This window comes from Austrofundulus limnaeus, unplaced genomic scaffold (assembly GCF_001266775.1).
Source record: "Austrofundulus limnaeus strain Quisiro unplaced genomic scaffold, Austrofundulus_limnaeus-1.0 Scaffold17, whole genome shotgun sequence".
In the NCBI taxonomy this organism is placed as follows: Eukaryota; Metazoa; Chordata; class Actinopteri; order Cyprinodontiformes; family Rivulidae; genus Austrofundulus; species Austrofundulus limnaeus.
The window spans coordinates 3,483,811-3,499,267 of record NW_013952419.1 but is presented as its reverse complement, the minus strand read 5'-3'; the positions used below and the strand labels follow the sequence as shown (position 1 = coordinate 3,499,267).

At 36.7% G+C, this 15,457-nt stretch overlaps 1 protein-coding gene across 5 annotated transcripts in view; it reads left to right on the top strand.

Moving 5' to 3' along the window:
* The window catches only part of fryb (furry homolog b (Drosophila)), a gene marked incomplete in the record, with an annotated part of 75,711 nt that overhangs the window by 3,461 nt on the left and 56,793 nt on the right, over window positions 1–15,457 (top strand). For 4 of the 5 annotated variants that reach the window (XM_014003322.1, XM_014003320.1, XM_014003321.1 and 1 more), the window contains 1 exon segment: window positions 8,050–8,788. In XM_014003322.1, the coding sequence (XP_013858776.1) occupies window positions 8,548–8,788 (241 nt within the window). 5 annotated transcript variants of the gene reach the window in all.

Below are 15,457 nucleotides of genomic sequence, written 5' to 3'. Positions count from 1 at the left end.
TTACCATGTTTCAGGACATTAGACAGTGTGAAGGACTGAAAGAACTGTCCATGGTCCTGAAAGTGCTGGAATGTTTCAGGACTTTAGACAGTGTGAAGGACTGAAAGAACTGTCCATGGTCCTAAAAGTGCTGGAATGTTTCAGGACTTTAGACAGTGTGAAGGACTGAAAGAACTGTCCAAGTTTCTAAAAGTGCTGGAATGTTTTAGGGTTTTAGATGGAGAAATCCAGTGAGTGAGCATGTAATATTCACACACAGTCACCTTTTTCCAGATATATTCAGCAGCACTGATGTGAACGTCTTCGATTTTCTACAGCTGGCTGTTTTTCTCCTCAATTTGCTCTTTATAACTTGCTAATGAAAGGGTAAGGATCATGTTTTTGCCTGCGTGTCTCTATTACTATATCATATAAAGAACTGCTCAGCTGTAAATGAAATTCAGATAGTAATCCCTGGATGTGCATCTATAACATTTGGATTCAATCCACTTTAAGATGGTTGCCACAGCCAATGAATTTAAAAAACACAAATTGGCTATAATTCTGTCAGTTTGGCAGATTTAGTGGTAAATCTTGGTGTGGTAGTAGCTGAGATTCAGCCTCAGCACATGCTTTGAGCAATAACTGAATGCTTGACATCTTTGCTTAAAACTGACACATAACCTGTTGGCATCAGCTTTGTTGGTCTCTTAGCAAAATATCGTGTGAAACACGGCGTAATTCAAACTCCCAGAAGATGTACTACTACTGATTAACTTTTGGAGTAAACTTTTCAAGGTGGTTGTCACAGCAAACTAACATTAGCCAAACTCAAAAATAAGTCTAACTCTGTCATTTTTTGAAAAACAAACAAACAAACAAACAAAGAAAAAAGAATTATAACTTTAGATGGTAGTAGAACATAAATAGTGTGAGCTGTCACAATTTTGCTTGAGGTCAGTATCGTCAGTCACAAAGTTTGACCAAAACAACCAAAGCTTCTCATCATAAGATGACAATATGCCTTTCTTCAAAAAGTCCAAGACTTTTGTGTTTTAGATCCATTTCATTTTGTTTCTCTTGTTCGTTACGTCTCTTATCCGTGATTGAATGTTCCAATTTGAGGAAGGTTGAATATTCGCTTTAAAGAGTGTTACTGTACTTTTATCTAAAAATAAAACAATTTACATGGGAGTTTTTTATCTATCAGCGTCATGGGTAACCACAGCGAGCAAACATGTATACAAGGTCAAAAAAAATTATTTCTTTTCCACACGCTGGTATTAGGAGTGCACTAATTGCAGTTTTCTGACCGATCACAGATCTTTAAAAGGCCTGACCGGCCCATACCAATTTTTTTWAAATATCTGACACTGTCAGGTATTATAAGGACACAACATTTTCAGTGTTTCAATTTTATTTTATTGAAAAACAACAAACAACACCCTTGAAACAATACAAACTTGTTTTAACTGGACATTAGGTAGTGTTCACAGCAAAGTACAGCTAATTTTCAGACCTTTGTGGAGGTAGATGAGAAGCCAATATTTTCCACCGATCGTATCCCTAAATGAAGGAAATCAGTGCACCCCTAGCTGGTATAGTCCAGTATAATAAAGTTACTTGGTTACTGTACCTCAGTAAACCTCCAAAAACACAAATTTTACCATCACTACCCATACATTTCACAGTATATCTTGTTTTTAGACACAGGGCATTTTCTTAACCCATATAATCCTTTAAATGAGCATTTAAAACATTCTTGGCATTCCAGCAGTAAGAGTTGTTTCACTGATGAGGAGAGTTAGTTTCCTCAACCATGCTTGTTCTTTCCAATCCCAAAAGTTGTTTTATTCTTTTAAATCAAGCTGTTTTTAGGCAAACTGATAAAATCTTCTGAATATATAGTTTTTGATTTTTTTCTTTTATTTTAATAAAAAGCAAATAATCAAATCAGAAGTTAAACAAGCTTCTCAGGATGATTTAATTAAGAAAGGAAATTACTTGTCTGCAATCAAAGCACTTATATTTATCCTACTTTATCAGGTGTGACAGCCACAATGATGGAATAATCTGGAAGATGACATTAAAAATGCCAGATCAATGTGTATATTTAAGGGAATGATAAAAGTTAATTGTGTGGAGAAATATGTAAATGTATGAATTATTGTTCAAGGAGTTAAACTTTTCTTTTTTTTCTTTTCTTTTTTGTAAACCAAAGATTATTTTTGATTGAACTTATTTATTTGAGAAAAAGGGGCAGATATAATAAGACTTTTTTCTTCTTCTGCTACCTTTCATTTAATTTATGATTTGTATTTTTGCTGTATGTTGAATTTATGTTGTTTTTTAAAGAAATGAACAAACTTAACTAAAAAAATGTCCATAAGTTTGTCTACTCCTGTTTGAATTTTATTTTTAATGACTTCTTACAGCAGGAGGATATCAAAGTAAGACAAAGCAATGGCCCCTCAGAAAAAATTCTTGTGATTTCTACATGCCTGTGAACAAATGACTCAGTGTAAAAAAAGCACTGAGCTCCATTAAAAAAAGTAGTGACCCCACCACTCCCTTGACAGGGGGAACCTTCAACAGCTGTTGAAGTATCCACCTCTCCTCGCTGTTTTTGTTCCCATACCTCTTGGCACCTCACTCCCACATACTTACATAACCTGCTGATTTTTGTCGAATACACAAAAGTACACACGTACCCCATCTTGTTACCACCATCACCCGCCCACACACATTCCTTCCCATCACTGCTCTGACTTTGACGTGCCCACAGTGTATTATTTGGTTCAGCTTTGCAGACTAGCGGCTTATTCTCTAAATTAATCCTGTTTGAGCTGAGCTCAGGCACAAATATGTCAACTTTTAATCAGGGGAAAGAGTTTTATGTGTTTGGTTAGAAACTTCAGATATTTTAGGGCATGTTGTTTTTTATTATTATTCCTTTGGTATTTCATGTGAGGATGTTTAAGGATGCGTTAGTCAACTCAAGGAGAGAGGATGTACAAAACTATGTACATAAAGGACAACAGGCTATGCTTATACATATTTATTTGTATTTTTGAACAATTCACTTTAAAAGGCTCTCGTTTGACTTGCTCACTTTTGAAACTTGGGTGCTTTTTATTACAAAGGAACAAATAAACAACTAAACAAACAAGTAAAAAATCTAATTTATAAAAAGAGCACAAATTTCATGCCTTTAATGGGCTCAAGGGGGCACCATTGGAGAGCCAGTAATATGTTTGTTAATGAGGGGAAAAGCATTGAATGACAGTAGTCTGTTGTAATTATCAATACTATTTGTAGTTATTAACATTTGGTCGTTTTTACCCAATAAGTAACCTGTCTAACTCATTGAACATAAGATCACAGTAATATTTGTATATAGGCCCAAGCTCARCATCAGCAGTGCTTTATCACAGTTTTGTGGTTCATTTGTTTTATTTTCTTCTACATTTCAACAGTAAATATTATTTTGTCACTTTGTTATCAGTGTTATTATCTGATTAAAGACTCGTGAACAGAAGGTTATTTGTTCTTGGCATGGGATTTTACTCCCAAAGCCAACAAATATTCATTGTGTTAGTGTTGGACATTTGCTCAAGTGATCATGTGTTCTAGGAAAAACCAACCTGAATTGTTTTTAGAAAAACTCAGTAGACACACAGCTGTCATTAATTTAGTCTTTTATCCCAGTGAACTCTCGAGCTGGAGTCTTGCTTCAGTGTTTAAGCCTAAAGTAAACGTGTTTATCCCCTGAGCTCTCCTGTTCGACCGGGTTGCTCAGAATCCAGGGCCGGTCTGGGCAACAGTTAACGTGACCAATTTGAGAGACAGAGGAACGAAAAATGTTGACGATATATAGAAAAAGTGGTTCACCTAGAGGTGTATTAAAGATAAGAAATAGCTGGCGCTTGTATTTTTAATCCTGTTAACAACTCTTGCTGTTAAAAAATTCTGGGGTTTGGGTTTTCTGATCCACAAACAAATCTGTGAAGTAAAAAGACAGGAACTGAGAAACAAGGAAATGAAGAAATGCACATTTTTGAAGATAATAAAGAAGCATCAATAAGTGATCGTGGCACATTCCTTGTTGCTTTCTTTGGCTGAGACCATATCTTTGAGGGAGAGGAAATAGATTTATATTTTAAACTGGAAGTTAGACTGGATGGCACCGCTTTGTCCCTCTGTTTTAGCTCAGGCTCCATATCTCCTCTTGCCGGGTCACATTGCCGTTTGCTCGGTTGTTAACATAAGACCAAACCACCAGACATCGGTGGAATTAAAGGAAACATTACTCAAAAAACCAAGAGGCATAAATTTTATGGAGGGATGTTGTAACCATTGTTGGGATATTGTTGTATTTCAGGATAAAAACAGGCTGTCACCCTGTGGGTTTTGTGTCTTTGTCTGTTTGGGTGTTTTAAGTTGTCCAGTCAACCAAAGTTAATTTGCACAGTGGATAAAAGATAATGGCTCATAATTTATGTATGCTTTGGCTTATTTATGCTTATCTATTTTTCTCTCATAGGGTTAAAGTAAAAAAAAAGATAATTACACTAAATTATGTATTTGTTGCATATTTGACAGAAAGCACTGCAGACATGGATAGATGTGTTGGTACCGATTGAAACAATACTACTGATAATTATTGGATTATAGTCATGTATCAAATGCTGCTAATTTTATTAAAATTAAGCACCTATCAGGATGTAGACACGAGGAAATTCAACCCCAGGTTGATCAAACAGATTTCGATTTTTTTTTCATTGTGCCAGTCAAAAACCTRTTCTCATCTGTATTTTCTGAAATGGAAGCTGATATTTCTGATATCTTGAAGTGGTAGTTCTCTGGAAAAAGTTTGATCGATTATCTTTGCTCTTTACAAAAACTAATTTTGAAAAACAAACTTTAGTTCTTACCGCACTCAGAGAGATCTAAACTATCTGTTTCAGCTTCAAAGTTTTTATTYCTTCAAACATCAAGAAGGAGAGACTATGTTACATCACAGAGTGAAAACTGGCTCAGACAAAGGAATAGATAGGTTAACATTTGTGTGTGTGAATTGGAGACAACGTGTGACCTGCACGTCTAAACACAACCAACCAACCAATCAAGTCAAGCAAACAAACAAGAGGACAACAAACCAGAAGAGCTTGTCAGAAAACCAGAGAGAAGTCCATATTTTTCTCCATTATCTGCGTTTAAAACAGGACCAACCAGAATAATCTGAATATTACRTACAGACCAAAAAGAATTATTTTTATTGTCCAAACTACCGTCTTAACTCTAGAATCATCCTTCCTAGATACTCCCAGTGAGGATTAGGTAATTGGTTGTTTTGTTTTTACAAAAGCGATGTGTGAGAGTGAGTCTTAATACCTTGTGGTATTGTTATTATACTTTAATAAAGGAAGGAAGGTGCTCTGCTCTAACTGTCATTGGCATTGTGCCATTTTCTTTTTGCTTTTACCATTAAGTACTTCCTTGACAGTTGTTTGATAAAACAACATCTATATATCTCACTTCTAAAATAAAGTTTTCTGCATTTTTGATGTTAAAAGTAGATATTAGCTCCTGTTACTTTTTTTGTTTATTTGACATGATAATGTTTTTATTTCTCTTACCTGAGTGAATTTACACTAAAGTAAAGAAAAGTGGAAATATAAACACAAGGAAGACTTTGTCACAAATTTATTCAAGCCTGTTAAAATATTAAGAGAGTATTGTAAACGATGCTAGCATAAAACAGGTCACGCTAAGTTTTTAAACTTTTTTTCCTGAACATCTCATTGGATAGTAGCATCTACTGTCCTCCTGCTGTATGCTTTAAATGTTCAGTCAGTCATTTCAGGTCAGGGCTAAAGTTGGGTTTACCTACAAAACAACTAGTTGAATTTAATATGTTAGGCGTGTTACAGGCATAGTAGTGAGTGGGCGAGAGTCCATTATCTGATTCTGCATGACAAAAAGACGATCACCAGATGGTGTTAAGGAAGTTCAAGTTGTAAAGGTTTCACAGAGGACGATTACATCCAAAGAAGAATAAAGACACTCCCTGTCTAAAATTTCAGAAAATTTTCAAAACGTTTTCGTCATTAGACCTTCTTCAGGCAGTTTCAAGAATTACAAACAGAAAATTATATGAAGTGTCTGACCAATGATAAACAAACGTAACAAATGACTTAAATCACTACAAACTATTCGTTCTTTGATATTTGTGACGATACATAAAAGTGATAAGCTGTACTCTTCTTGAAATAGACAGTCCATAGAATTATTTGATGAAGCAAACTATTTGATATTATGAYGTTAAATTCAGATTTAAAAAACGAGCCAAATACACGGCCTGGCCTAAGCTTCGATAAGCTTCTGCAATGTCAAGATTTATTTCCATCCAGTCTTGCATTAATTTTTCACCAAGATCGATGTATAAGCAATAAAAATAATAATTCAGTACGTTCAATGAGTTGAAGGAAGACATTCAAAGATAATTTATCACTCGGAACTGATTTATTGCTTATCGCAGCAGGCTAACTGTAAAATGGGACACCTTTCAGTCTGACATCAGTTACCACAAGATTCTTTTAAAATACATCAATATGTCAGTGCTGTATATGCAATGGAAGTAGATACTAGAAACTAAAAACTTCAGTATACATTATTTACAGTATATAAAAAAAGCTCTGATTTATGGGATAGAAAGCCCACTCCTACATCACAAAAAGATGCAGAGGAAGAGGAGAAGTAGGATTCAGCTTTCAGTCTAATATCTGGATCAGGACCACAATCTGCTCATAACCAAAGTTCAAAATCCAAGTCTAAAAGATGCATGACTACACATAAAGAAAACCACAACCTAGTACATCATTTTTCAGGTCAGTAGTTAAAATGATTAAAGTTTTGTTGCAATCTACTGACAGAAAATGTAAGGGTTTTGTTGTTTTGCACCCACACATGAGCTCCTGGGTGAGGCACCCTGTGGAACTGATGCCATGACAATAGTAACACAAACAGCAGGAAGTCCCCTCAGGGTAGATATCTCCTGAGAGATGCTAACTACCCCACAGCAAACAGGAGTTAAACACATAATGTGATTTGAAGAGAACCCATGGAATGTCAAAAACAATTCCAGTGACTGGACAGATATAAAAACGCCACCACTTTATTGTTTGTCTTGAATCAAAGTTTGTTTCGAAGAGGGAGGAGTTAAAAATTGCCTGATTACAGCATGACATGACCATATGTAATTACCATAACAGACCAAAAGAGAGCATTTCACTTCCTGTACCAAGTCCATAAGATACATTTGCATTTGTAGAAGTTTGGGTTTATTCTTAGTCTTTAAAAAAAAACAAAAAAAGGTTTAGGATTACAGTGTCATATTGTTGCTATCCCTACATGCAGATGTTTTCAGGTTTGTGAAAACCAGCTGATCAGATGAGTATTCAAATTTGTATTTGTTTAGCTGGACAGGGATCACACTGGCCGTACTGTTTCACATTTATCTCCAACGCGCATCAACTAATGAAAACTGAAAGCAGAGAGAAAAATGTTGTGACTGCTTCGAGAACTCTTCCTGTTTGTGTTGGCTCTGTTTGCCCCACTGTGGATGGGTGTGTCTTCCCTCAGTAATCCAACACCATTAACATGTTGAGGTTACTGTAACTGGCTGAACAGCCTAAACCAGTGAGGACAAGATCTTAGGCTTCTACTCACACCCACATTCACCATGTTCTGGCTGCATGAATTAAGCACATGCATTCTTATCTATCCGGCTTCGCTTCTGAAGTGAAGCTAGAGTGAAAGAAAGGACACAGTAGAAACAGAACAAATTTTCTCTTTACCCAGTAGAGTATAGTAAGGGAAAGGAGGCAAAAGAAAAGCAACATTTACTACAAGGTCCATGACTAGGACAGGGAGTAGAAGACCCACCCAAATTTCCCAAACCACCCAATCAAGCAGCATTCCTGGAACTGGATCCCYCCCTTGCTCACCACCTGAGAGCGAGGAAACACAGCTGTGCCTCAGAAGACTGACAAAGACGAGAGGGAAACAACCAAAGAGCAATTTAGAGCAGAAGCTGAGGCGTGTGACGAGAGTCAAACATCTTGAAAGAATYAAACTGCCTCTGAACTGAAAGAAGACACTTGACAGACCTTTTAAAAAAAATCTCAAACACAGGAGCGGGGGAACGCGACTGCTTAGAGAAGAACYTGAATTCTCTGGAGATCTTTTTAACAACAAGGCAATGAGCTCACCGTCTCTGGATTGAATGAACTCAACATAAAGAGAAGAACGACAGAGAGGAAACCGGATACCAAGATGTGGACAAAAAGGAAAAAAAGGCTGTGAAGACAGATTTTACTGCCTGAAACACCTTTTTTTCCCCTTTGCCTTTTTTTTTTTACAAACTTTTGTGTCGTTTCCCTCCTGCTGAACCTTCCGCTGAACCATGTAGGCTCTGTTTACAAGCTCTGAAGAGGGCTTCCTTTGGAATATCGACTTCTGGAAGTGGGTTAAACTCCTGCGGCTTGTGGAGTCAATAACAGAGATATGTCTGCRGAGGATGTAAGGAGCTCTGCCAGCCTCCAGGCTGAAGGTGTGCCATCCAATCACTGTAATGGCCGGTCTAAGAGCGTAAACCAGGAAGTCCAGAACCAGAGGCAAGGCCAGGATGAGATAGTCATGCGGCGCATCGCCTCTCTGCCAGTGGACATGTTCAACCCCAGTGACTTCACTGGGAGGTTTTCAAAGATCCAGCCCAGATCCAAAAAGCGATCGAGGATCTTTCGAGGTAGGCGGAGGCCCATTCTGGACATCTTGTTTGTTTGTTTTTAAGCACATTAGAATGAACACAACACTACTCATTGWGCCTAAGGCCCCTTTGAAACAGGAAATTGTAGAAAAACTCACTTTAACATAAACAGCTCACCAACTGGAATGTGAATGTACAAGTTTTTTTTCCCCCAGCAAAGAATTTGAACAAAAAACAGGTTTATTCCAACCTTTCTAGACCCTCTCTTCCTCAGAGAAGTGTCTGTATTTGTGGCTCTTGTAGACACTTTGAAAAGTTTGTTGTGTTTTGAGAAAACCCTCAGTCAACGGAAAGAGCTCGAGCTTCAGATGCGGTGCAAACCAACGGTTGTTCCTCAGCTTACCTTCACTTCTGAGYGTCTCCCATTCAAACACTTCCAGATGTGAGAGAATGCCAACAGACAGAGCAGCCTTTCATCACATAATATAACTGGCAACGAGTCATTCAGTTGTTATATCCATTAGTAAATGCAGACAATTTTACCAGCTAGATTAAGCAACCAGAAAAACATTTAAATGTTTCTTCTTTAAAAAGGTCGCTATAATAGTTGCACACATGTTGCGACTGAACAGGAAGGAGTAGCAGCGTCTGACTTTGTAACCTTTAAGGGGCTGGATGATCTGTACAACCGGGTCCCTGTTTTTGTCTCCTTCAGCAAAAATCTCCGTAGCATCACTGAAGGGACAAAGAGATCAGTGTTTCTCTCTAGTTTTGCAACACTTTAAAGTAAAAAAAATAAAAAAAGCCTTTTTCGCTTTCATGAAATGATTACATTACTTCAGTTGTGTCTAGTAGTGGTAAAAGGAGGAATTATTATAATGAATATTAAAAGTTTAAAGATGAGTTCTCCTTTAAAAATGATGTGAGAAAGGTTTTAATAGAGAAGTCTTAATGCAAATTGAAGATAATTAAGCTCATTAGTGTAGGTGGTGCAGAAAGGTGTGGTTGTCTTTTTTTTTTCCTGTGGGATTTAGTTAAACCTCAAAAGACAAGAGAAAATTAGGCGTATAGTGAATGATGAAAGRGGAAATTTGGGGTATCTGGGGCAAAGCGGTGCCTGTGTAGCGAAGCACCACCTGCACAAATATGTCTTTCATGGAAAAYTAACAGTGGCTTCTTGATATCTGAGCAAAAAAAAGTTGTAAAGGTCAGACTGTCGACACAAAGAACGCCATGAAATCGAATATTGTTTTGCGTCTTTATGACAGAGGCGTTGATGTGTGGAAGACAGGTATGCCTGGCATGAAAACTTTCCCACCACAGACATAGTTTTCAGGACTTTATCCACTGCATGGCAGCTGGGTCAAGAAGTCACTACTGTGTGAACCCTGAAGCTCAAACAGGTTGTTTCAAAGTTGTGTATAGCTGTTTACTCACACACTGTTTCAATGTGTGTTTTTGAGATTAAGCTGGCAGCAGCCAAATATGGACTCGTACCAGTCATGGTTAGTTTTGGGTCATTTTATTAACTTGGTATATTCTAAAAAAAATTTAAATTGTTGGTTAAAAAGAATCAAAAACAATAGTTTCAGCTTCTCAAACWCAAAGACTTTCAGCATTTTGGTCAAAAATATTTGTAAACCTAGGGCAGATGGTTCAAAGACCTTTTTGTGTAATTGTTGTGGTTATTTTCCTATTTTTTTTCGCTGTCCAAGACTGACCATAAGGATGAGTGTGAATGCGTATAGTTGTTTATATAAATCTGGTCTTTTTAGTAAGAGTCTGGTGGAATAAGAGCCATCATACACCAGCTTTTTAGTTTAAAAATTGAGTTTCAATTTCTGTTTCAATTCTTTATTCATTTCATTGATAAAATAAATCATTTTATATACAATATACAATCAAAAGGAACATATAAAAAGAAAAATTATATATATATCAAAATCACAAATAAAATGAAATGAAAGGCAGCAGAGAGAAGAAAAAATCTTATATCTGCCACTTTTTTCTAGAATAAGTACAACAAAAAGTATGTTATTAACAAAACAAAAGACAAGAACATCTAATCGCTCCAGAACAACAATTTACATAGATACACCTTATACTGTTTCATATTTCTTTAACAATCCAACTTTGATCATTTTCTTAAATGTACACAATGATCCTGCATTTGTTACATCACTCCCCAAATTATCTCATAGTTTTATTCCTTGAATTAAAGTACACTGCTCCTTCAAACTAGTTCTGAATTTGGGTTTTACAAATATCTCTGTCCCTTTCAGTTTATAACAACTCTTTCTCTTAACAAAATTTACTTGGATGTTTAAAGGTAATGTGTTTTTGTGGGCCTTAAAAATTGAAAATATAAATTGTATCATTAGCTGGTTGAGAGAAGGTATTGCAAATACTAATGAAGTTGGGTTAAGCTTGTCACAAAAAATGTTTCAATCTCGTCAAAGATAAATGTAAGACATTGTTTACTGAAGACACTGATTGATGGCTGTAACAGCAGCCTGAATGAATTAAACCTGTGGTTTGTAAGCAAACAAAATATATGCAAAACCACAAACTCAGTGTTATTATAGCAACTAATATAAACTAACCACATGCAGCAAGTTACGCTCATTCGACAGCATGCTCTCCTGAATATGTGCCACAAGAACTTGTGCATTTGGCTAAAAATGTAAGTTTAGCTATCTAATTGTTAATGTGCTTCAATTTATACAAACAGAGATTAACACGGATTTAATCAGTTTACTTTTATGGAACAGTTCACATAATCCACAAGTCAGAGTCATGTTTTTTGTTAACCCTTTTCCCCCTATTTTGTAAACACTTCAGAAATACCAAACACTTTTTAAAACGTTCATTATTCTCAAGAACATGTGCAGTTGTGTACAAATGTCTTTCGTTTAATCTGGGTATGTTTTTATACAGTAAATAATGAGATAATATTTATTCACTGGACAACCTTTTTTTTGTTATGAACATAAATTTATTCACAGTCTAATTTCAGAATGCTCGCTCCCTCTAATCTCATTTTCTTTTTGAAAAAGTTGTTATCCCAAATGACTGTTTGGATATAGTTTTGCAGTAAACGTCATGYTTAGCCTTAAATTATATGATTTCTAGTTGCTTGGGTGAACCTCTGCAGAAATTTCCGAAGCAAATTTTTAAATTTGCTTGGCACATATTTTAAGGAAAACTGCTGAACTCACACAAGTTTGCACATTTTTCCAATTGGGGACATTCCATTGACTTCCATTACATTTCTACAGCCTAACCCTRACCACAAACCCTAAGGCTAACCTCACAGGTACCTACCTGACCCTAAACTAACCTAAACTCAATTCACACTTTGGTCCTAAAGCCAACCCCAACCCACCAATGGCATTTAAACCAAATGGGGACTCCAATTTTGTCCCCAAATGCACCAGTTGTCCCCAAAGGTAGGATTTTTGTCTGAAAATTGCCCCCAAATGTCACCAAAGCCGTAACCAGATTTAGCTGTTTTACTGAATTTCTTTCTCACTGACACTAAATATCTCAACTAACTGATGCATTTGTCATCTCAATTCTAGGATTTTAATTATAGGGCCTTATAATCCTCTCAGAACTGAGGTATTCAGTACAAATCATATTTGATTTATTCATCTAAGTACATATGCGATTACATGTGTGTATGCATGTGTGTGTGTGTCACATTCCAGCAGCTGGCATGCCCAGGCCTCTGCTCAGAATGTGTGGAATCCCATGAGCTTGGTCAGGGTGTGTGTTTGTGTTTATAATTTTCAACTTGCAACTCAAAAAATGAGTGTAGCTGTTACTTTGTGTAACGTTTGCAGTTTGCTCTGGTGCTGCTTCCTTTATATAGAGTGAGAATCTTGGTGTTGTGCTTTTACAGCTTACGGGTAAACATAATCTTTTTTTTTTTTTTTTTTGAGGAAATTTCTCTTATCATATCGTCGGTATCGAGCAATATCACAGCAGCAGCGTAAACATAAATTGCAGACAGGATTAGGCCTGCAGCGATTCTCGGCTGTGTTGCTCCTCCTTGGAGATTAGACTTTAATTGTCTCTTTATGTGAATCAGGCCAGCCTGTGCTCCGTAACTCTCTGGTGAGCTGCAGCTTTGCATGTTTCTGTTTCTTATGCATGTTCTGCTCGTCACACTCACTCCTTCCTTCATTGTACACACACGCGCTGTGGCTCCTCTGCAGGTCATCCTGAGAATTACATGATGTCCCTAGTTTTGCAGTTTTACTTCTACTTATAATTCACTAAACCGTAACATCAACTTTATACCTCTCTGAGTGGGTGTTGTTCAGGAAAGGGATTATTTGACTCTTGTAACAATCTATGTTCATACTTTTTTAAAGATATCTTAAAGCACGAGTGTCAAACTCATTTCCACTGAGGGCCACATGAGCATTAAGATGTTCCTCAAAGGGTTAACGTCAATGTTTCTTGTTTACCTTCAACTAAACACAAAACATCTCGTTCCTCGTCTCATTGCTACAGCTGAGCACCGCTAACAAACAATAACTGAGCTCTACGTGGTACTTCCTGCATAGAACAGTGTTTTAACATGTCCTCTTGTAAACACTGAAAAGTACTATGTGTACAACTGACTGAACGTGAAATAAATAATGCAGAACCCCGTAGATCTACACCATTTACACATACTGACATTTTTCCAAGGTTCCCTCTGCGTCTTATTTTGACACATCGGGTAACCCCTTTGCGTCAGTTGACACACCAGGCATTTCCAGGTTTCCTTGGCATCCGTTTTGACTCATCAGGATGCAAAATATAGGGGTCTTTGAGTTGGGGTCCGTGGTTAATATTGGGGGTCAGGATTCATGATTAATTTTAGGTAGTGTTGTCAGGGATAGGATGTCTAGGGCGAATATTAGGTAATTTTAGGGTGTGGGACACGTAGTTGATGTTAATTTCCTACACTTTCTAAAAATGGTTAATTTTAGGGATCAGAGTTGATGGTTAATTTTAGGTAGTAGGGTCAGGGACAGGATGTCTAGAGCAGGGGTTCTTAACCTTTTTGACCTCGGGGCCTGATTTGTCGCACATAAAGTGGCACGAGGCCTAGTCACACATTACCAATGTATGGATGTATAAGTTAAAAAAAATTTAATGTTTCAAATAAAAAAAAACTATAAAAATAAATTTGATAAAGTACAAATGAAAATATAGCCTTTTTAAACTTTTGCAACCAGAAGCTGCTCTTCATATTAGTGACAAACAATAACAGTAACAACAGCTTTTTGACAAGTTTAAATTTTCTTTAAAATACATTCAAAATGTTTAAAAACAAACTACAAAAATGAATTTAAAGTGCAAATTAAAATATAGTTGTATCTCCAACTGTATTTGATAATGTTTTGAACTTTTAAAATAATGCATAGTAAAAACAGAAGCTGCACTTCATATTAGTGTAAAACTTTGGTGTTTTTCGATGGGTTACCTTCATTTTTGCTTCTACTTTTCAATTAAAATAGGTTTGCATACTCGGCAGGTTAGTTTCTTCTTCTACATATTAAGAAAGTTGTTAAACATCTGAGTGGCGCACTACTGCTACTAGTGGTGAGAAAGTGTATTGCACCTTATTCAAAATCAGTGCAGTCCCACGGCCCTCTGCGGCCCAAAGTTAAAAACTGTTGTTCTTTTGAGGCCCTCAAGGTGGCGCTTGCGGCCCAAGAATCTCTGGTCTAGAGCAAATAAAAGTAATTTTAGGCTTTGGGACGATTAGTTTTTGCGCATTTTCTACACTTTCTGAAATTTTGACAACAGATTCTGCCCCATCTCGTTAATAACTGATGCTAGGGGCGTACCCGACGCGTCAAAACCGGACGCAGAGGGAACCTTGGAAAAGCATCATATGTGACAAGTTGGGAGTCAGAATGGGCTGGACATGTGCCGTAAAGGAACATAGATTAAAATAATAAAATAAAAGGCTGATAATACTCACATTAAGGAGGGAGGGGTGTGATATTCTGAGTACCTTCTTCATTATTACTCACTTCCTAAGGTGAGGGCAGAGCATTTATGTTTTTACCAGTGTGTGTGAGTGTTTTTTTCTCTGTGCCATTGCAAAATATTTCCAACTATTGGGCAGATTACTGTGAAACATTCAGAAAGTAATTACTGGATACACATCTACAGCTAATTATCTTTGCAGTCAACCTAATTCAAGTAGCTAAACAACCTTAGCCAACATGAAAATCAGAATTGTAAAGTAACTAAGTACAAATACTTTGTTACTGTACTTAAGTAGAATTTTTGGATATCAGTACTTTACTTGAGTAATTATTTTTCAGCCTACTTTTTGCTTCTACTTCTTACATTTTCACACAATTATCTGTACTTTTCTACTCCTTACATTTTTAAAAAGGCCAGAAGTAGAAAGTCGTTACTTTTATTTAATTTTTGCTTGTTTTCATTCCAGCTTGTTATTGTAAAAAATAAATACTATCTATTTAAATTGTGCCTCTTAGATAGAGTGAATTTAATTGTGGTTGAATGAGAAGTGTGTGTGTATATATATAATTCTGATGAATTCTGTTTGTACACAAACAAATCATGTCACACTCCAGCAGGACATCCATCCATCCATCCATTTTCTTCCGCCTATCCGGGGTCGGGTCGCGGGGGCAGCAGCTTCAGAAGGGAGGCCCAGACCTCCCTTTCCCC